The sequence below is a fragment of the Nerophis lumbriciformis genome, linkage group LG35, assembly GCF_033978685.3.
Source record: "Nerophis lumbriciformis linkage group LG35, RoL_Nlum_v2.1, whole genome shotgun sequence".
Lineage (NCBI taxonomy): Eukaryota > Metazoa > Chordata > Actinopteri > Syngnathiformes > Syngnathidae > Nerophis > Nerophis lumbriciformis.
Genome location: NC_084582.2, coordinates 13,509,610 through 13,533,907, shown reverse-complemented (window position 1 = coordinate 13,533,907; position 24,298 = coordinate 13,509,610). Strand labels below are relative to the sequence as shown.

General features: G+C 40.2%; 1 protein-coding gene across 4 annotated transcripts in view; it reads right to left on the bottom strand.

The window, feature by feature from the left end:
- The window catches only part of gria1a (glutamate receptor, ionotropic, AMPA 1a), a 203,946-nt gene extending 182,579 nt beyond the window's left edge, over positions 1–21,367 (bottom strand). For all 4 annotated transcript variants that reach the window (XM_061927716.2, XM_061927717.2, XM_061927718.2 and 1 more), the window contains exons 1-2: positions 21,007–21,367; positions 20,767–20,901 (exon numbers count right to left, since the gene is read on the bottom strand). In XM_061927716.2, coding sequence (XP_061783700.1) covers positions 20,767–20,901; positions 21,007–21,094 — 223 coding nt within the window. In that variant the 5' untranslated portion in view covers positions 21,095–21,367. The remainder of the gene's footprint in view (positions 1–20,766; positions 20,902–21,006) is intronic.
- Positions 21,368–24,298: the final 2,931 nt, after the last annotated feature.

Below are 24,298 nucleotides of genomic sequence, written 5' to 3'. Positions count from 1 at the left end.
TGTTGAAAGTATAATTATGTTTATAGATTATATGCTATCTGTTGTTGTGTTCCCTGATTTTGAGTGACCTGAACATAATCTGGACTGTACATACATTTTTTTATTTTTCTTATTTTTATTTTTTGAAAAATGTAATTTTGTTTATATATTATATGCAATCTGTTGTGTTCCCAAATTTTTTAATTTTTTTTTAAAATTTTTTTCAGTGTACAGGAACGAAGGTGTGTGTTGCTGAACCCGACTTGGACATTATCTGGACTGGACCTGGTTTTAAAACCCCTTTAAACAAATCTAATTTCATTTACAACCTGGTCTGGTGAAGATAAGGTCCTTTTTTTTTTTTTTTTAGATAAGATAAATACATATTTTCTTGGATAAAAATTAAAAAAAAGAAAGTAAAACAATATAAAAATAATTACATAAAAAAAAAAAAAAGTAATTAAATGAAAATGTTAGTGGACCAGCAGCACATACAATCAAGTGTGCTTCAGGGACTGTGTCCCTTGCAGAAGTGTTGTCCATGTTGTGGGAATCAGAATATTGGTAGCAGAAAGAAACAACCCCTTTTGTGTGAGTGGGTGTGTATGAGTGTGAATGGGGGAGGGAGTTTTTTTTTTTTTGGGGGGGGTTGATGCACTAGTTGAAAGTGTATCGTGTGTTTTTTCTATGTTGATTTAATAAAAAAAATAAAATAAATAAAATAAAAAAAAAAACAACGTCACGTTATAATATCTACGGTTTTTGGCGAGTGCACAACTGCACACACAACAAGAAGGAGACGAAGCAGAAGAACGAAGAAGACACAGTCATGGCGACGACGAGTGACAGAGAATAGAACGAGGATGTTTGGTCCGGCCCTCACTGACTTGGGACCATTGCAAAATTATGTGCGTCCCAAAGTCACCAGCCTTGGCGTCACTATAGACAGCGATTTTACACTTGACAAACAAGTCAATGGCGTTTTAAAATCGTGTTTTTATCATCTTCGTCTTTTAGCAAAGGTAAAACCGTTTTTATCTTTTAACCTTTTTGAACAAGTCGTGCATGCTTTTATTTCAAGTCGCCTGGACTACTGCAATGCACTTTATGCTGGCATTAGCCAAAAAGCTCTCTCCCGGTTGCAGTTAGTCCAGAATGCGGCAGCACGACTTTTAACAGGGGCCAGGAGACGCCAGCATATAACCCCAATCCTTGAGAGTTTGCACTGGCTCCCTGTTCATTTTAGAATTGATTTTAAAACCTTGCTGTTTGTTTTTAAAGCTTTACATGGACTGGCACCTCAGTATATCTCGGACCTCATCCAAACTTACAATCCTGCGCGCGCTCTGAGGTCCGAGAGCCAGCTCCAGCTCGTGGTGTCCAAGACGAGACTTAAAACCAGGGGAGACAGGGCCTTCTCTGTGGTCGGCCCTAAGCTCTGGAACACTCTGCCCCTCCATGTTCGAACTGCTCCCACAGTGGAGTGTTTTAAGTCTCGTCTTAAGACCCACTTTTATTCTCTGGCTTTTAACACTACGTGAGTTGTGTGGTCCTCTGTTGTCCTCTGTGTTTTTAAAATTTTGCTTTTGCTTTCTATTTACTGTTTTAATTGGTTTTACCCTTTGAAATTGTTTTTAATCACATTTATTTTATATTGTTTTTAATTGTGTTTAATATTGTTGTGCAGCACTTTGGAAACATTTTGTTGTTTAAATGTGCTATATAAATAAAGTGGATTGATTGATTGGAGGATGGACAATTCAACCCTAAACTCACTCCTTTCCTGCGAATTAAATTTCACAGATGCTGCCTGTAATAGAGTGATCTAAGTTGTTTGTTGCCATCTCCTGGTGAATGTTGGGTATAGTGTTCTAAGGTTACTTTTTGGTTGGCCCACGGTTTACGTTGTATTGCGCACCCTGACGGCAAGTGTGGGAGTCGGTTCTGAAGAAGATGAAGTAAAGAGACGTAACTTCATCACCTCGCCTGGTTATTGACTCCAACCCAGAATATTACACTGCCCATACCTATGCTCCTTCAAAGGCTGTGCTACTGGCTGCAAAGCATTGCACTTTCAAATACAACAATGAGTAGAGGAGTGTTATGTGTGTATATGTGTAAATAAATGAACACTGAAACTCAAGTATTTCTTTTATTTACATATATATATATATATATCAGTGACGTGCAGTCACTAGAGGCCATCATGGAAAGAAAAAAAAATGTAAGAACAAAAAAAAAAAAAAAAATGTTATATGTATCCAGTGATTATACTATAAAGTTATTTTCCATTTAACTTCACCAGTTTTAGATTATTTTTTATTCAAAATCGCTGAATTTTCACAATTGCCGTTCAAATACTGAGAAGAGACGGTGCGGTGAACAGCAGCCAGTTGAGGCACGTCACTCAGTGCCGCAACATGGATTGCGCAATGACTCGGCTAACTGCTGGCCTGCTGTGCAGTGAGACTGTATTGCTATATGAATTATATTATACATTTCCATAGTTTAGTTAGCTGAGGTATATAATGTACAGTGTATTTTGTCAACAACTGTATGTGTGTAAAGTATTTCTTGTGCTGAGCGATCATAAAACGACTGCAAAAGACGGACTGGCTGAGGCTCGCCTCCTGCACCCCCGCCGTAGAATTGTTATATCAACTAAAGCCCACACTTAAACTTTCCACGTGCAAGATTGAATCTATTTAAAAAAATTATTTCATAAGAAGCCAAAAAGTGCAAAAACAATAATGTTGGTGTTGGAGGAGTTGTGAATGACTGCAGGGACACAACATTAGATACACCTGCAGACTGCAGGTGTACCTAATTCACAACTACTCCAACACGAACATTATTGTTTTTGCACTTTTTGGCTTCTTATTAAATAACTTTTGTAACCTATTTTCATGGGCTTTCCTCTTTGTGATGTTAAGTTCCTGTTATGCGCTGTTATACAGTATATGCCTTGAGCTCTTATTTTGAAGGCGCTAAGAGCGGAAGTGATGTCACGTTGCGGAGGTTTTTGAAAGAAGGTAAATAAAGTGGTCCTCGTGTAAACTGGAGCCTCCGTGTTTGTTATTTTGTAGTTTCATACAGTATCGGCGACATTTATAAACCCTCGGTTACACTTTTTTAAATAGATTCAATCTTGCATCTGGAAAGTTGAAGTGAGGGCTTTAGTTGCGGCACATGGACTTAATTTCTAAGTAAAGGTAAGACCATAATAACGTTTTTTTTATTAAATGTGCTTTTTTGTGTGCTACAGTTTGTATGTGTAAAGTTAAAGTTAAGTTAAAGTACCAATGATTGTCACACACACACTAGGTGTAATGAAATTTGTCCTCTGCATTTGACCCATCCCCTGGTTCACCCCCTGGGAGGTGAGGGGAGCAGTGGGCAGCAGCGGCGCCGCGCCTGGGAATCATTTTTGGTGATTTAACCCCCAATTCCAACGCTTGATGCTGAGTGCCAAGCAGGGAAGAATGCTGGTATGAGCTTTTAAACATAACCCGTTAACTGCTGCCAATCAAATGGTGAATAAGATACTCTTGAGGGTTCATATGTTTGTAAATCTGACTGTGATGAAGTCAGTGCCTCACCAGCCATCAACCTCACCGCACGTCACTGATATATATATATATATATATATATATATATATATATATATATATATATATATATATATATATATATATATATATATATATATATATATATATATATATATATATATAGTTTAGTTTTATAATACACCTCATGGTGCAACCTGAACACATCATCATTGATTCTCCCGGGGTCATAGGGTGTTTCGGGTCTTAATCAAACACCCTCACCCGGGCGACCCAGCCGAGGGTGATCAGTCCCTCGACTTGTGTCCAGGTAGCGCTATACGTCACGTGTCCCACCTCTGACGGTCTGCTTTGGGGTTGCGCCGGTGGTGCTTGGAGGTTCTGGGCACTGTGGGGAGTGTCCGGGCCTGGATCCTCCTCCGTCTCATCAGATTCTGTACAGGGTACTGGCACTGTGCGTTGCACCACGGGTTCCCTTAGGCAGCCTATCTTGGTCTGATGTATCTTTAGGGTTTTTCGTAGCGTTGTATGTATATAAGAAAAACTTGAATTTCAGTGAATTCTAGCTATAAATATACTCCTCCCCCCTTAAACCCCCCATTTCCCGAATTTGGAGGTCTCAAGTTTGGCAAGTATGCTCATCTATGCATCAGTTGGTGACGTGTCTGCGCTGCTGACTTGTCTCCCCTGCTGGCCTCACTATAGACTGGACTATCACACTATTAACTAGATCCACTCGACGTCCATTGCACTGGTCGCCCAGGGGGGTCCCTAAATCCTCCAAGGTTTCTCATTGTATCCCATTGGGTTGAGTTTTTTCTTGCCCTGATGTGGCTTGTGCAGCCCTTTGAGACACTTGTGACTGAGGGCTATATAAATACACTTTGATTGATTGATTGATCACAATGGTAAAATATACCAATGAGAAATAAATGTTTATTGCATTTAAAACGGTTACTTGCATTGTTGTTATTATTATTTTTAATTGTTAATACTGTTATTGGCCTGCGCCTATATTCAGATGGTGGATGACTCTGTTCATTTAGTTCTACTATTGAATGAACAAGCTCAGGTGCTGAGAGCGATGCACAGAGCAAACTCCTGCACCCCGTTTGAAAGCAAGAAAAGAAGAAAACTATCGATGCCGGTAGGGTCAAAAAGTCAAATGTTTTTTTGTTGTTGACATGTACAGTAAACATCCTCATATGAGAGGTTGCAACGTAAACTACACATAGCCACAAAATATACATACGTAGATCTAAGCTGAACTTGATGGTTTGTTGACTGTCATGATGGATATTTCAAATACAAACAGTATGTTTTCTTTTTACCATGGTCACAATGCTCCATTTGTCTACTCATCATCATATTGTTGCTTGATGAGCAGTAAGTACAATAGTTCAACCATAACAAAATAAAATGATGATGACAGTTGACTGTAAATGTTCACTTGGAGAGGCTAAGAGCCTGGCCAAATTGCCTTTGCGTGGACTACATTAACTAAGACCTGAGGGTCCCGTCTAAATGGACCACATTAATTGAGACCTGAGGGTCCCATCTAAATGTCTGACAATTACTTACAGTACATAGCTTGCTACTGCAATGTTATTAAAGTTTGGAGCACGCAATGGCTACATAAGCATATACTAATAATACATAATAAAATGTATACAATTATATTTGTGATTATTTTATAAAGATGATAAAAACATGGATGAATTCCAGAATGTTTTCAAGTTTACTGGGGGTGACACACTGTGCCAACCACACAGCCACCATGCACATTTTTCTGTCTGGTTGCAAAAATAAGCCTTCATCAGTACATTTTGATGTTGAATATAAACCAGATTTTAATGCTTCTTTTCTCCCCCATCAATGCAAGTTCCATTGTTATTTTGCTTTTATTCCTCGTTTGAATAAATGTTTTTCACTTACATTTATTAATTTGCCACGGCCTGCCAGGAACCCATTAGAACTGCCACAAATAGTATTGGTGCTGCCTGTTTGGCTGTTTTAAAAACACTTTACAATGGGACTTCATTTTGTTACAATGCTGTGCAGTAGATGGCATTTCACATCGTAACGTTGCTTCTTAACACAACTCATATGCACCTGGTCTGCCAGAGAATAAGAAGACTGAACAGAGAGGATCATTTATTCTTATTTAGTGACTTTATCGTTATCTTTTAAAAGTAATCAAAACCTTTTAGATATATATTTTTTTAATTAAAAAAAACTGGTAGAGATTGACAGGAAAGCACGTATCACTCGTCTGAATTGCCTCTTTCGCATTTATGTCTTGCTTGTGACACTAAAAAAATGACCCCAAAAAAACGACATAGGATAATTCATTTGTAGTTCTTAACATGAGTGTACTTTTTGTACCTGACCTTTTTTGTCCTCCGCACTTTTCTGGCCTGTAATTTTGATTTGATAATGTTACATTTATTTTGACAAGTTGGGGCTCATATTTCCGGGTTGCCATCGAACGCACCATGGCATGTAGTCTAAAGCGCCGCATGTCTTTCCATGAGCATACATTGAGACAAGTCCTCTGACTCTGGATATTACAGAGATGCGCTCCCACGCTAGCCAGGGGACACGCTGCTGCAGACAAGAGACGCTTAGGAACCAAAAGAAAAAAAACGTTTATAAAAGGTCAAATATATGACAGGGTACTTTATGTGAAATTTAACAACAAACCTACTTCCCCTCATGCAACGTCAACATTAAGAAGAATTACGGTAATAGCCGATTTCTCAGTATTTTTGTATCGAGTGATGTGTTTGATCTCAAGCCAGGTTCACATTATATAGAATGCAAGCCGGAAAAAAACCTATAATAGTTTACTGTATTGTTATTTTTGTCATTTAGCACACACAATGGTAATACGATACATGCTTGGAAATGCACAATGAAAATCATCTTTCACCTAAAGGGGCCTCTCTATTGCTGATAACAATGGTACTTCTAGACCCAAAAATTATGTCTACAGTAGAGATGCGCGGTTTGCGGACACAACCGCGGAGTCCGCGGATAAACTGCGGGTCGGGCGGGTAAAAATAGATTTTAAATAGATGCGGGCGGTTGGCGGTTGAACCAATTCGGAAATATATATACATAGTTAAATGTTGTTACCCACATACGAAAAACACGCAGCACTCTTTGAAACAGTCAATTATTAATCAGGCACCGCGTCCCAGCAACAAGTGGCGCAAGTGAGCGCTCCTTCAGCGCAGCCGGGCGCATTTTAGAGGCCAGGCGCTCTCGCATGAATCCTTGCACTGTAGATGCCATTTTATTCCTGCATAGTGCTAACAAAAAAAAAAGTAAGTAGACATATGGTTGGATATGTTAAACGAATTAGTCTACGTTACCTATAGGCTATACCAAATAAGCCCATGTCTAACCTATATTGAGTTCGGTCAGCTAAATAATTTTGATGTTTACGTGTTGTTTGGGCGCACTACAATGCAAAGGAATTAAGGCAATTGCGTTGTTTATTGTGTTTTTTTTCTATTCGAGATATACTACTATGTGTGAATAATTATTTGGCCTCTCTTTCAAGTGAAGCGCTGTTGTGTTTACTGAGAGAGGTGACGGCTCAGACACCAGGGGGCAGTATATACAATAATTTATTATATATAATAAATATATATAATAATAAACATTTACAACTAAACTATAGAAATAGAGTGTGTGACTAAAATACAAGAGTGTGTGTGTAGTGTAAGACTATGTGTGTAGATATCTGAAGTGTGTTACCAAGTGTTGATGAGAAAAGGCAGACAAGTCCAAAGAGGGCAAGGCAAAAGGGGTCCAAGTTCAGCGAGGGGTCCGTGGGGCAGAGAGAGACGTCAGAGTCCAGGGGCGAGTGAGGACTTGGGAAACGAAGAAGGCAGTCCAAAACACCGGGGAAACAACGGGAGATCTCGAGGAGGGAAGACTCGGGAAGGCAGGTACACCATGAGAAAAACTAAGTTCCCGCGACGATCCTTGGGTCCACTGGTCCTTTATTGATCTCGCTCTGATCAGTCGCAGGTGTGCAGATTGCCAGCGAGTGATTGCAGCTGGTGGCTGCAGCAGGGCGGAGACGCGCGCGGCGCGTCCCTGGATGTGCGCACCCGTGGGCGTGTCCCGAGGTGCGCACAGACGGATGAGCGGCGTTGGCAGGAGCCTGAGCCGTAACAGTATCCCCCCCCTATGGACAGATTCCAGATGTCCAACATACTCACGAAACAAGGGAGGGTGGAGGGGAGAACTGGTGGTGGGTCGCCGGCCCCAGTGTCCCCGAATCCACCGAGGACGAGTCTGATGGCGGCGGCGAGAAGAACGCCGCTGAAGCCGGCGAGGCGGGCGACCAAGGGACGGCCACCATCTTGGCCGTCGGGAAGGCGGACGTGATTGGCGCCATGGTGCGTCTCGCCGGAAACGAGGATATGACATCGGCGGCGGTGTGGAGGAAGACGTCATCGGCGAGGCAGGCGTGGAGGAAGACGTCATCGGCGAGGCAGGCGTGGAGGAAGACGTCATCGGCGGCGTGGAAGCGGCAGACGTCATCGGCGGCGTGGAAGCGGCAGACGTCATCGGCGGCGTGGAAGCGGCAGACGTCATCGGCGGCGTGGAAGCGGCAGACGTCATCGGCGGCGTGGAAGCGGCAGACGTCATCGGCGTGGAAGCGGCGGACATCAAAGCCGGAGACGAGGAGGGCAGCTGAGGAGCTGGCCGAGATGCTGGAGTCGGCGGAGCAGGCCGAGGTGCTGGAGTCGGCGGAGCAGGCCGAGGTGCTGGAGTCGGCGGAGCAGGCCGAGGTGCTGGAGTCGGCGGAGCAGGCCGAGGTGCTGGAGTCGGCGGAGCAGGCCGAGGTGCTGGAGTCGGCGGAGCAGGCCGAGGTGCTGAGGTCGAGGCCAGCCTGGGAGCTGGTGGAGACGTGGGGGCCAGCCTGGGAGCTGGTGGAGACGTGGGGGCCAGCCTGGGGACAGGTGCTAGCTCGGACGCTAGCCGAGGGGCTGGTGCTAGCTCGGACGCTAGCCGAGGGGCTGGTGCTAGCTCGGACGCTAGCCGAGGGGCTGGTGCTAGCTCGGACGCTAGCCGAGGGGCTGGTGCTAGCTCGGACGCTAGCCGAGGGGCTGGTGCTAGCTCAGACGCTAGCTCGGGGACAAGTGCTAGCTCGGACGCTAGCTCGGGGACAAGTGCTGGTAGCGTGGTTGGTGGGTGCGGCCAGGCAAACTGAAAGATCGATGGTAGCGGTCTTGCTGGCCGCAGCTGTGCTACCTCACCAGCACGGCTGTCGGTACCATTCCCCCCCTCCAAAGGCGGATTCCAGACGCTTCCTGCTGACTGAGTCTCTAAGGGTGGGAGGAGGGTGTCCAGGCGACGAGAAAATTCCTCCTTGCTTATCTCGCTACTGAACATGCCTTTCCAAGACTGCTCGGCAGGACAAGACAAATCCTCTGGTTTGAAGCGAAAAAAAGAAAAAGACATGGTGAATGGGGCAAGAGGCAGAGAAAAAAAAAAAATTCACAGGGGGCGGAACTAAAGTCACTGGGGGCGGGGCTAAGGAACTGTGCCGTCAGGTCCTTTAATAATTTTGGCGGAAACTTACTGTTGTGTTTACTGAGAGAGGTGACGGCTCAGACACCAGGGGGCAGTATATACAATAATTTATTATATATAATAAATATATATAATAATAAACATTTACAACTAAACTATAGAAATAGAGTGTGTGACTAAAATACAAGAGTGTGTGTGTAGTGTAAGACTATGTGTGTAGATATCTGAAGTGTGTTACCAAGTGTTGATGAGAAAAGGCAGACAAGTCCAAAGAGGGCAAGGCAAAAGGGGTCCAAGTTCAGCGAGGGGTCCGTGGGGCAGAGAGAGACGTCAGAGTCCAGGGGCGAGTGAGGACTTGGGAAACGAAGAAGGCAGTCCAAAACACCGGGGAAACAACGGGAGATCTCGAGGAGGGAAGACTCGGGAAGGCAGGTACACCATGAGAAAAACTAAGTTCCCGCGACGATCCTTGGGTCCACTGGTCCTTTATTGATCTCGCTCTGATCAGTCGCAGGTGTGCAGATTGCCAGCGAGTGATTGCAGCTGGTGGCTGCAGCAGGGCGGAGACGCGCGCGGCGCGTCCCTGGATGTGCGCACCCGTGGGCGTGTCCCGAGGTGCGCACAGACGGATGAGCGGCGTTGGCAGGAGCCTGAGCCGTAACAAGCGCATCTCTGATTGGCGACAATGTAAGGCTATTTAGCCTGCTTTGTTTGTCGCGACCGTCTATTTTCATTATAATTCAAGTTTGATGATAAAGTGCAGTCTGATGGGTTTGATTTCCCCCCTTCAGTTATTTGCCTTGGCCAATAAGTTGCAGGTAATTTGTTATTATTATTTATTTAATTTATTTTTTTTAAATATAGATGACATACATATGTTATTGTATAATTTAAGTTTGTGCGCGTGATTGACAGCCTAAGGCTTATGAGGCACATTTTTTATTTATTTTTTTATTTCAACTTAAAAACGTATGAGCCTATGCCTACAACATAGGCTATGTGTTTATCTTTATTTTCCTGCCTGTCGTTGACAATGGAGATTGTCTGATATTTTGTCATGGCTGCAGATCAATCAATAAAGGTTCATCTTTGTCGCAAAATTGTTCACTGTTTCACTGTGCACCCCGCCCTCGTCCCTATTTGAGCATTATAACGTTAACAAGTTAATATTCATTGAAATAAATTCAGAATATTTTTTTTACCTAACGAAAATATAGGCCTAGTCTTTCTAAAACATTGTTTTAACTTCTTAAAAGCCTCGTTCTGCTTGCTGAAACTGCGCACACAAAGTGTGAGAAACGCACTCCTGATCTGAGGGTATTGGCAACAATAGTCAACACTTTCTTAATGGAAATGACAATAATATTATAATAATGATAAATAATATTATCACGCATTAATATATCTTAGCCACTAATGCGTGGCCAAGATATATTAATGTGTGGCACGCAGTCTCTGCTGCATTGGATCAGTCTCCTTTTTTTAACAGGCAAAACCTTTATAACCTCACTAATATGCTTGCATCGTCTATATTAGATATATAACAACTGGCGGATGGCGGGCGGGTGTGGTTTTGATAAAATGTTGGTTCGGGTGGATGCGGATGGTTGACGACTTTTGTGATGTGGTTGCGGATGAAATAATTGCCTATCCGCGCATCTCTAGTCTACAGGTAAAATGGCCCCCAAAATAAACATAGTAGTGATTTTAGGCTTGATTTTTAGACCATCAGCACATTTTGGAACACCCACTTTTGGATCTCAAATGTGGGCTGGCCTGTATCAGACTGTCGATGTCACCTACAGAAGATTGGGGACAATTTTATATTGTGTAGTATGTGTTTTGGTAACATCTTAACTCCAATATTTCCCACAGAATTCAAAGGAATTATCAAATATGCCTGGCAGGTGCATTTTCACAGGTTATAGAAGTATAACTAAAGAATGAATCAGCCTGCAAACATTTCCAAAATGATGGGAAAATGAGGAAAGTATTGCACAAAATGGGACGGACCAAGTGAGAGTAGTGTAATTTGCAGTGATGGTTGTAATGATTCTCACTCCGAAGAAGAAGGGTTTTGTTCAAAGTATAGATGGGAAATATTCAAAAGACTCAAGCCAAATTTTACTCCAAAAATCAGGAGCACCCTTTAGGGTCAGAGTCAGAACCTGTGGAAAAAGCTGAAAAAAGAGCAGAAAAATAAGTTAAGCTCGTAGTATTGTATTTTGTGTTCTCTTCTACTGATGTTTTTTTCCAAGATGCTTGAGGAAATGCTGAAAGAGCATTAGGAAACACAGACTATGCTGTCTATGGAAGAAGAGATGGAACAGCAGGGAAATCCATAAATGGTGATTATTTTATTTTATTTTTGCTCATAATGTAACCATATTGGTTTTGTAGTAATAATAGTAACCAGGACAACAGAAAATGCAATTAAGTGATTAAAATAATAGTGTTACATGCTTTCATCCACACTGCCTATGCGGGGAAATAGCCTCCAGTTCTGTAGATGTAGATGCTATGAGTCCTTTAACAATGTGTCCCCTATACTTCTGAAATGATGGCTATGCTCCAAGTTCTAAACACATTAATTTTGCTTTTCATTCTTTTTACTCACTTTTTAATCTCCTAAAACATTACTCCTCTCTCTTACAGCGTCCATTAGAATTACATGCAAATGTATCCTAGCCAAACATTATGCCAGTCCAAAAAGCACAGCACATATGATTTAAAATTTGTGGTTGACCAACCCTGGACTTGACCTTTGGATATCTACCTGTACAGTCACTCTTTGGCAAAGACAGGCATTCATTGTATTTTATTATGCCGCAATATTTCATAGGTGTCTTCCGGGAGGGACATACCCTACGCCCTCCTCCTATTCTGTATTGATTGGCTCTGCAGGGCTCATTGATCACGGCTCGTCCGTAGAACCTTTTCCAGTGTTGTTTGAGCAACCCTGAGAGACCCAGTAAAATACTGCTCCCTGCACCCCAGCTACAATACAAACAGTCTTTTTCATGAACACTAATTAGTCCTAACAAAAGGTTTATTTCCACGATGACTGAACTGGACACAAAATCAAAGTCACATTAGTGACTCCTGAAGCTATGCGTGCCTTTAAAATACCACCGTTACAGATTTCTACCTGCGTCTATGTTCTGTCATTTAAAAGCAGGGCTTACTACCAAAAATAGCTAAAGACTGGCGTAAATCCTGGCACACGCACACACATTTGATATCAAAGTGAAAAGTCGATCATGGAAGCGTGAGCCTGCAGAGGATTTGAAGCTTGCGACTCAGTTCGTCCTTATTCTAAACCAAGTCAATAGCAGATTATGGTAATGCGATATCTAACTGCGGAGAACAGTGACTAATATTCTCCAAGTACATGTAGCATCCCTAGCAGGTTTCCTAGCAGGTATTTATATCCACTAAAGTAGCATGTATGCTATAAGCCTGTCCAGTAAGCACTGATATGTGCACACAGAAAAAAATATCGCAGGTGTCACTTATGACTCAGTGTATAAGTAAGACAGCAGACACTCACAGTGACATCTATATTAATACTAATACTCCATCTCACGTGTTGCCATTTTTATTCAGAGTTGTCGAGTGAAATTAATCACTTTCCTATTGACTATTGGAACATATCCCCCGCTATCTTAACAGTTTGATTTAGAAATGTTCCAGTCAGGATTTTATGATGCTGATAATCCATGAGTGAGATCGGCTCATACAGATCACATGCATTAACTGTAAATTCCATGTATTTATGGCAAATGTTGACAGTTTAACAATATCAATACAATACATACAAACTAGTTTCTTAATTGTCATATTGACTTGATTAAAACAAATTCAATAGCTAGAACAGGGGTGTCAAACTCAAATACAGAGTGGGCCAAAATTTAAAACTGAACAAAGCCGCGGGCCAAGGTTGAACAAATTAAACTTTAACATACTCTACGAGCTATCGTCACGTCCGCTTTTCATTCACTCTAACATCGTTCAGACCCAGTCACAAGATATGTGCGGCTTCTGTACGCACACACGAGCGAATGCAACGCATACTTCATCAACAGCGATACAGGTTACACTGAGGGTGCCAGCATAAAAAACTGTAACACTGTTAGAAATATACGCCACACTGTGAATCCACACCAAACAAGAATGACAAACACATTTCGGGAGAACATCCGTACCGTAACACAACATAAACACAACAGAACAAATACCCAGAATCCTTTGCAGCACTAACTCTTCCGGGACGCTACAAAATACACCCCCGCTACCACCAAACCTCCCCCCCACACACACACACCTTGTAGCATCCCGGAAGAGTTAGTGCTGCAAAGGGTTCTGGTTTGGTGTGGATTCACAATCTGGCGTATATTTCTGACAGTGTAAAAGTTTTTTATTTAGCTACCCTCAGTGTAACCTGTATCGCTGTTGATAAAGTATGCGTTGCATTCTAATGTGTGTGCGTGCAGAAGCCCCACATGTTATGTGACTGGGCCAGCACTCGTTTGGCTGGCTGGCTGGCTGGCTGGCTGGCTGGCTGGCTGTCTGGCGTTTGGAAGACTCCCGGGAGGATCGGCGGGCCAGCTTTAGTGTTAATTTGATATCGCCTCAAGGGCCAAGTGAAATTACACGGCGGGCCAAACTTGGCCCGCGGGCCAGAGTTTGACACTCACGAGCTAGAACAACTATACATTACTCATTTGAATCCTCAATGTCCTTTTGTAACCAGGGACTTATGTTCTGAGTTTGTAAACGTGAACAAAATATTTTTTGGGAGAATAAAAGTATATATCTAATCTCTCTAGTATTGATCACAGACTGATACTACCTTTGGTGTTGACACCACTAGTTTATGGATCCTTTAATGATCCTTGATTATGACAATCAAAGGGGACCTATGATGAATTTCATCTTTTTTGATTTTTAAATGTTGTTACCATGTCGTTTACTTGTGTTAAACAATACCAAAAGCATCAAATAATAAGGTTCATGCCTTTTAGATGCCCGTGTCCAAAATATACATTTGGCGACTTTTGGAGAGGGTGGGGCTTGGTCTCATTTGTAACCTGAGAACGCCTTGCAAATAGACTAAAAAAAACGGTTATAGATTAATTTATATCAAAGCATATCTAATACATGTAATCTAGACCGCAAACAAATGACGGCGTGGCGCAGTGCAACAGTGGCCGTGCGCAACCCGAGGGTCCCTGGTTCAATCACCACCTAGTACCAACCTCGTCATGTCCGTTGTGTCCTGAGCAAGACACTTCACCCTTGCTCCTGATGGGTGCTGGTTAGCGCCTTGCATGGCAGCTCCCTCCATCAGTGTGTGAATGTGTGTGTGAATGGGTAAATGTGGAAGTAGTGTCAAAGTGCTTTGAGTACCTTGAAGGTAGAAAAGTGCTATACAAGTACAACCCATTTATCATTATTTATTTATTTCAAATGTCGATTATAATTATCATAGGTTTCCTTTTAGATGCTAAAAAAAATGCAGGTTATTTGTCGTAATGGAGGTAAATATTATTATCTTAAGGAAGAGGCTCCAAACTGCATAGAGACACGAGCTGCTAGCCGCTTGTCAGCCGGGTGACTAACAACAAATACAGTGTCAGCTGGAGGCGATCTATGTTTGTGATCACATACTTTTTTACCAAAATTTACTGATCGATCTATTTGAAACGATACATTGTATCCTGTGTTATCTTGTGATTACCACAGGGGTGCGAAGGTATATGCTGTGACAGCAACTTTATTGCTATACCCTCACCAATGTTTGCACCCTTCGTTACAATACCACTGCAGTTGTTACCACGACTAATGGTGAATAGTAAATGAGCTTTCCTACCTTCAATGTACTCAAAGTGCTTGTTGACACCCTGTTCACTTTCTAATTAGGCAGCATCAGGAGCAACTGGAAGTTCAGTATCTTGCCCAATGATATGTAGACTGAGTATCAAACCAACCAACATCAGGTTGTGAGACATCCACACTACAACCTGAGCCGTGCTGCAGGTACGGTACATATTAGATTGATTCTGTGACTTTATACATCAGGTTTGCCAAGTTCTCCAAGGCAGGTGCCAATAAAAGGGATGGTGAGTCATAAGAGCCAGCTGATGAGTATCACCCTCATCCGGAGCTCTATTCATGCCTTGTGCACAAGGGCCCATTCACCCACTGCTTTTCACGCTCATGCACCCTAAGAGCCCGCGGGCACTTTCCCACTGTGAACTGTCACTTACTCACGACATCCTCCGCAGATGTCAGAAATACAAACACACACACACACACACACACCCTCCTCCACACTGGCATACTAAATAGAAACCCAGGAATAGGCTGTTTTTCTCCTCTGACTCATTACACAAACGCGTCTCTTTAACCTCAGCAGAGGAATGCTATTTTAGATTGAGTAACTGGAAGAGGTGTCATTTTCTGCTTTCAGTGAATCCCTCAGGGCAGCACGGTGGCACATGTGGTTAGCAGGCAGAGTGTGCATGTTCTCCCTGTGCTTAGCGGCACCATGATTATTCATGTTTGGTGCAAGTGTGCAGAGGAATGAAAACAAAAGATTGCATAGTTTCAACAAGTACATTGCTGAAAATAGTCCAACTAATTATCTTTTGGATACTGTAGCAAACTGAACTGGACCAAGTAGTGACAACATGGCTAAAGTCCAAAATGCAATTTGTATATGTTCCCAATCAATACAATTCTAGGCGCAGAATTATCTTATCGATGTATTTGGTTTGTTTACTTTGAATTACACACTCCTGCACCACTTCCATCCGCTCCATGTGTTGGGAAGGTTTGCCCACTCGATACTGCCTTGGTGGTGTTTTCCAAGATACCACGGTAAAACAGCAGACACAAACCTGAAAAAGTAGCATTTGTGTTGCCATACTGCTTTTTGTAATTACCGTATTTTTCGGAGTATAAGTCGCTCCGGAGTATAAGTCACACCGGCCGAAAATGCATAATAAAGAAGGAAAAAAACATATATAAGTCGCACTGGAGTATAAGTCGCATTTTTTGGGGAAATGTACCGGTATTCGATAAAACCCAACACCAAGAATAGACATTTGAAAGGCAATTTAAAATAAATAAAGAATAGTAAACAACAGGCTGAATAAGTGTACGTTATATGACGCATAAATAACTAACTGAGAACGTGCCTGGTATGTTAACGTAACATATTATGGTAAGAGTCATTCAAATAACTATAACATATAGAACATGCTATACGTTTACCAAACAATCTGTCACTCGTAATCGCTAAATCCCATGAAATCTTATACGTCTAGTCTCTTACATGAATGAGCTAAATAATATTATTTGATATTTTACGGTAATGTGTTAATCATTTCACACATAAGTCGCTCCTGAGTATAAGTCGCACCCCCGGCCAAACTATGAAAAAAACTGCGACTTATAGTCCGAAAAATACGGTATCAGCTGCAACTAATGTCCATTGATCTACTGCACATGATTGCAGTGGCAAATATTGCAAATACATCCAAGTATGTCAAAACAATACTGTGCTTATAATTATGCTCATGAGTAACAACAATAGTCAACTGTTTCACATTTTAAAGAGAATAGCAGCGGCACTGAGCCTTCAAGTATGTACACTTCAAATGATTTGCCGCTTGCCAAGATTTAAAATTGTATGTATAGAAATGTTCCTAGATTTAAGAGCTATTTACTCATTTTTAGTCATTGACTAGTCTTACATTTAGTATGAATTAAATATATAAAATATATTCTGGTTTAAAAATGTTAACGTTTAGAAAATAACTATTCAAATAAGATATTTAGTTTTTTCCCCACATAGAAACTAATGTTTAACAATTCTGCAACATCCAGAGAGTGCTTTATTTAGGAATTGCAGTTAAATAACAGTTGTTTTCAGAACAAAATGTCAATGCGTGCACTTTGGGGTTTGTTTTCCCGGAATGCAAAGGAAAGTTGGAGCGGGCAAGGCGTGAAGGTAAGGACATATTTATTTATTACTATAAAAAAGGAACAAAAGGCGCGCACAAGGCGGAAGTACAAAAACTTGGCTAATGAAACAAAAACTTGCACAAAGGCAGAAACTATGAACATGAAGCAAAACTTGTTAATAACTGTGACATGAAAAAACTAAACTTACGTGGCATGGCAAGAAGCATAATTATGAACAGGCATGAGTATCAGAAGTAGAATGGCATGAAGTGAGCAGAGGTAATGTCACCAGGCTGACTGCCTGGCAACTACAAGTTGAAATACTGGTGACATGATTAGTGAAAACAGGTGCTTGACTCAAAATGTGAAACAGGTGAAACTAATGGTTGCTATGGTGACAAAACAAGGGAGTGAAAAAGCAGGAACTAAGTGTACAAAACCCAAACAGAACATAACTTAAACAAAACATGATCACAGACATGACACAAAATATTTATTTATATCTTTAAAATACTGCTAAATTCTACATACACAAAGTTTAATTTAGGATGTTAGGATGTCTAATCAAGTAACATTTTCTGTCCATGCAGCTAGTTGAGTTCACTAGTTTTTTTTATCTTGGATTTTTTTTGCAGTGTAAAACAAAAAGTATTGTTCTTAACATTTTTTAAATAAGTAGCGTGAGGTCATCATGTAATTTCTCATGTAACAGCCTAGTAAAAAGGCAAAACAAATATATAGTACATAAACAAACAAAAAAAAAAATATATAAAGAGACAAATGTTTGTCTTTTATCGTAATCAGTATCAACATCTCAGCCTTGTGCATTTCTGCGCTATTTCAAATTTTTGCAGATTTTTTGGTTTATTTTATTTCGACAATGTGCCATAAATAAGAGCTGCGTTCACCAAATGGCCCCCCATCCCACTTTGAAAAAGGTAAACCAGTGGTGTTCAAAGTGTTGCCAAACGACAGACGAGTGTCTCTAATCCGTGTTTTCTTTGCACTTACAGGAGTGATAACAGTTGGGTAGCACGTTTCTGGATCTTTTCTGCAGACTGTGGTAATGCACACTCCCTGGGCTTGTGGAGGCGGATCTCCGCTCTAACTCGCGCAGCGACTACTTCCATGACGCTTGATAGATCTCTCTTTTACTTTTAATTTGTACCTCTGAAAAAGTCACAAAAGTGCATCACAGATCATGTGTGCAGCTACGTCTTATTTTCTGGCAAATGAGATGGGTTAAGTTAGTGCGTGTGCCTCACAATACGAAGGTCCTGGGTTCGAGCCCCGCTCGGGGTCTTTCCGTGTGGAGTTTGCATGTTCTCCCCGTGACTGCGTGGGTTCCCTCCGGGTACTCCGGCTTCCTCCCACCTCCAAAGACATGCACTTGGGGATAGGTTGACTGGCAACACTAAATTGGCTCTAGTGTGTGAATGTGAGTGTGAATGTTGTCTGTCTATCTGTGTTGGCCCTGTGATGAGGGGGCGACTTGTCCAGGGTGTACCCCGCCTTTTGCCCGAATGCAGCTGAGATAGGCTCACGTGCTGAAAATAGACACAGCTCGCCGGGGGAAAAGTGTTGTATGGTATTCGGTACTGACAGTACGGAAAAAAACATGTATCAATGCATTTCCTGCGTGTGGGTATCGAAGTATCAAGAAAGTATACAAAATGCCATGTCCTCTATTGTTATTATATGTACTTTGCTACGTCTTGGAATTCCTTGGCAAGTCGATGTATTACACGGCGATGATGTCACACTACTTACGTACGTGGCCGATGCAACATGCATTCTACAGAGCAAAAACAAGCCAGATGTTTACCATTGAGGAGCAAAACTACTAATGAGGACATTACTTATTTTTGTTATAGTAATTCAGCAATCCCCATGCTGAGCGTGTAGGGAGGTATTTTATATCCTCGGTAAAAAGCTGCACTTGTCAGAATTGAGAGACAATAATTGCAGGATTACCAAAAAAAAAGGAACAAATCAGCTTGGCGTTTCTTTTGTGACTCTCAAGCATACAATTGTTCTGTGACTGGCATTATGACACACATTATCAGCCACAGGAGAATAGCATCCCCACTACTCTGACCAGCCTGCTATTATCTTGATAAAAAGCCGCGATACAATAATTCTGCATCATTTCAGGACTATTTTTGCACATGCATAAGGAGTCATTCTTTTTCCTACTTTATTTGTGCACTGCTTTTTTTTTTCTACTTGTAGTTTGAGCCTCATTGAGCTCAGCAACAGCCTGCTAGATCAGTGTTTTTCAACCACTGTGCCGCGGCGTGAGATACAGTCTGGTGTGCCGTGGGAAATGATCTAATATCACCTATTTGGGTTAAAACATTTTTTTTTGCAAAACAATAATTATAGTCTGCAAATTATGTGTTGTTGTTGAGCGTCGGTGCTGTCTAGAGCTCGGTAGAGTAACTGTGTAATACTCTTCCATATCAGTAGGTGGCAGCCTTTAGCTAGTTTCTTGGTAGATGTCGGAAACAGCGGAAGGCAGTGTGCAGGTAAAAAATTGTCTAATGCTTAAACCAAAAATAAACAACTTCTCTGTTGCGGGTCCCAAACTCTGGAACGATCTCCCTCTCCATGTGAGACAGGCCCCTTTTTTTGGGATACTTTTAAGACCCTTCTTAAAACCCATTTTTATTCACTGGCTTTTAACCCAGCGTTAGACTTTAAACTGTTTTTAACTTTTTAACTGCTTTTTATCTAACAAATTGTTCTTGGGGTAATTTGTGTTTGCTTTTTCAATGTGTATTTTACTTATATTTTAAATTATATTTTTTAGTCTGTCCTTTGCCTCTATTTCTTTGTGGTGTACAGCCCTTTGTTCTTCAACTGTGGTTGTTTTTAAAGGGATTTATAAATAAAGTTGGTATGGTATGGTATGGTATGGTATGGTATGGTATGGTAAAAGTTGAGTGCCGCTAAGAAAAGGCATTGAAGCTTAGGGAAGGCTATGCAGAACAAAACTAAAACTGAACTGGCTACGAAGTAAACATAAACAGAATGCTGGACGACAGCAAAGACTTACTGTGGAGCAAAGACGGCGTCCACAAAGTACATCCGAAGATGACATGACACTCAACAATTTCTCCACAAAGAAGGATAAAAACAACTGAAATATTCTTGATTGCTAAAACGAAGTCGATGCGGGAAATGTCGCTCAAAGGAAGACATGAAACTGCTCCAGGAAAATACCAAAAAAGAGAAAAACCCACCAAAATAGGAGCGCAAGACAAGAACTAAAACACTACACACAGGAAAACAGCAAAAAACTCCAAATAGGTCAGGGCGTGATGTGACAGGCGGTGACAGTACATCTACTTCGAGACAAGAGCTATATTGATGCATGCTTGGTTATGGTTTAAAGTCTTGTCCAACAATTGCGACAACGACTTTTTACTGTCGAATGAGTTTCGTTTTTTTAATGGTAAAAAATGTGCCCTGGCTCAAAAAAGGTTGAAGAACACTGTGCTCGAAGACTCCTGAAAGATTGAGGATAATGTGCAGCTTGTTCCTCTGCAGAGGTTGGGATCCATGCAGTGCAAGAGGGGAGGAAAAAAAAATGTCCCCACGCAACAGTTATTTAAAAATGTTCAAACGGCCTACAAGTCTTACACATGATCAAAATAATAAGACACATAAACAATGCATTATTACTTACATGCATATGTCATGGAAAAGCTGTTGCCCATCTTGACCATATCGACCTGCGGCACCAGTTTGGGAATGTCTTGGTGGTGAGAGAGGGCGAAGCGAAACACTTCATATTCATGGGACTCGGTGGGGAACAATCCTCCTGTTGAGCAGCGAACACAAGTCGGATGCAGACGTGAAACAATAAGTGATGTCATTTTCTCTCTTTTTTTTTTATTTATTTAGACCTATTGCGCGCCATGCTCACCTATATTGATGTTACTTGGGAAACTTGCGCTTGAAGCCAAGCACATCCCCAGTAAACTGGTGTAAAGGATGGTGAAGCTTCGCTGCATATTTCCTGTTGCATTGGCGAAGGGGAATAGAGCCGGAATCCAAACATATAAAGGTTTCGTCCGCCTTTTTTCAAGTTAAAAAAAAAATCCCACCCGCGCTCCGGCGCTTCTCCCTCCGCTGTGTTAGCGCAGCATCACCGTCACCGACGTGGACTCAACGAGGAGAGACAACGACGGGGATGATGATGATGATGATGATGGTGGTGGTGGTGGTGGTGATGGAGCGAGGAGGCACCTTCCCTCTCTCCTCCTCTTACGCGATCTGCTGATGCTCTCTTGTCCTTGGCTGCTGTTGTGGAGATTGGAGAATGAGCGCGCCTGAATGCGCACGCATGAAAACGGTGACTTTAAAAGTGGGCATCATTCACTATAGACCTGTTTTGCTCAACTTGGAATTCAAATCCTCATACTGATTATCTTTAAAAAAAATAAAAAAAATATATATATGTATAAAAAAAAAAATAATAATATATATATATATATATATATATATATATATATATATATATATATATATATATATATATATATATATATATATATATATATATATTAGGGATGTCCGATAATGGCTTTTTGCGGCTATCCGATATTCCGATATTGTCCAACTCTTTAATTACCACAACCGATATCAACCGATATATACAGTCGTGGAATAAACACATTATTATGCCTAATTTGGACAACCAGTTATGGTGAAGATAAGCTCCTTAAAAAAAAAAAAAAAAAAAAAAAAAAAAATAAGATAAATGAATTGAAAACATTTTCTTCAATAAAAAAGAAAGTAAAACAATATAAAAACAGTTACATTGAAACTAGTAATTAAATGACAATTAGTAAAATTAACTGTTAAAGGTTAGTACTATTAGTGGACCAGCAGCACGCACAATCATGTGTGCTTACGGACTGTATCCCTTGCAGACTGTATTGATATATATTGATATATAATGTAGGAACCAGAATATTAATAACAGAAAGAAAAAACCCTTTTGTGTGAATGAGTGTAAATGGGGGAGGGAGGTTTTTTGGGTTGGTACACTAATTGTAAGTGTATCTTGTGTTTTTTATGTTGATTTAATAAAAAAAACAAAAAAAAAAAACGATATACAGTATATATATATATATATACGTATATATATATATATATATATATATATATATATATATATATATATATATATGTATATATATATATATATATATATATATATATATATATATATATATATATACATACATATAAAAGATAATCAGTATGAGGATTTAAATTCCAAGTGGAGCAAAACAGGTCGATATATATATATATATATATATATATATATATATATATATATATATATATATATATATATATATATATATATATATATATATATATGTATATATATATATATATATATATATATATATATATATAGATAAAAATAAAGAAATACAATAAAATACAAATAAAATACACATATATATAGCTAGATTTCACTGAAAGTCAAGTATTTATTTTATATATATATATATATATATATATATATATATATATATATATATATATATATATATATATATATATATATATATATATATAAATATATATATATATATATATATATATATATATATTTGTATATATATATTAGGGATGTCCGATAATATCGGCCTGCCGATAATATCGGTTGATAAATGCGTTAAAATGTAATATCGGAAATTATCGGAATCGTTTTTTTTTTATCATCGGTATCGTTTTTTTTTTTTTGTTTGTTGTTTTTATTAAATCAACATAAAAAACACAATACAGTCTGCAAGGGATACAGTCCGTAAGCACACATGATTGTGCGTGCTGCTGGTCCACTAATAGTACTAACCTTTAGCAGTTAATTTGACTAATTTTCACTAATTACTAGTTTATATGTAACTGTTTTTATATTGTTTTACTTTCTTTTTTATTCAAGAAAAAGTTTTAAATTTATTTATCTTATTTTATCAATTTTTTTAAAAAGTACCTTATCTTCACCATACCTGGTTGTCCAAATTAGGCATAATAATGTGTTAATTCCACGACTGCATATATCGGTTGATATCGGTATCGGTTGATATCGGTATTGGTAATAGGTAATATATATATATATATATATTTATATATATATATATATATATATATATACATATATATATTATGTTTAACGCATAATTGACACATATCAAATGGCAGACGCTCCTGATTTGACCAAAGATACACCATTTTCAATCCCATCGCTTGGCGAAATCAGTGTCTTTCAACCACTGTGCCGCGGCACACCAGTGCAGTGTTTTTCAACCACTGTGCCCTGAGATATTGTCTGGTGTGCCGTGGGAAATTAAGCAACTTCACCTAATTGAAGATCTTTTAACCTTTTTGAACAAGTCGTGCATGCTTTTATTTTATGCTGGCATCAGGCAAAAAGCTCTCTCCCGGTTGCAGTTAGTCCAGAACGCGACAGCACGACTTTTAACAGGGGCCAGGAAATGCTAGCATATAACCCCAATTCTAGAGAGTTTGCACTGGCTCCCTGTTCATTTTAGAATTGATTTTAAATAATTGCTGTTTGTTTTTAAAGCTTTACATGGACTGGCACCTCAGTATATCTCGGACCTCATCCAAACTTACACTCCTACGCGCGCTCTGAGGTCCGAGAGCCAGCTCCAGTTCGTAGTGCCCAAGACCAGACTTAAATCCAGGGGAGACAGAGCCTTCTCTGTGGTCACCTCTAAACTCTTCCCCTCCATGTTCGAACTGCTCCCACAGTGGAGTGTTTTAAGTCTCGTCTTAAGACCCACTTTTATTCTCTGGCACGTGAGTTGTCCTCTGTGTTTTTAAAATGTTGATTTTTATTTACTGTTTTAATTGGTTTTACCCTTTAAAATCGTTTTTAATCATATTTATTTTATATTGTTTTTATATTGGTTTTATATGCATTTATTTTTTGTTTTTATTCAGTCATTGGTGGAGCTAAGGATAATATTATTTTTAATATTGTTGTGCAGCACTTCGGAAACATTTTGTTGTTTAAATGTGCTATATAAATAAAGTGGATTGGATTGGTCCAAAAAATATTTTTTGCAAACCCATCCATCCATCCATTTTCTACTGCTTGTCCCTTTTGGGGTGGCGGGGGGTCGCTGGTGCCTATCTCAGCTGCATTTGTGCAGTAGGCGGAGTACACCCTGGAC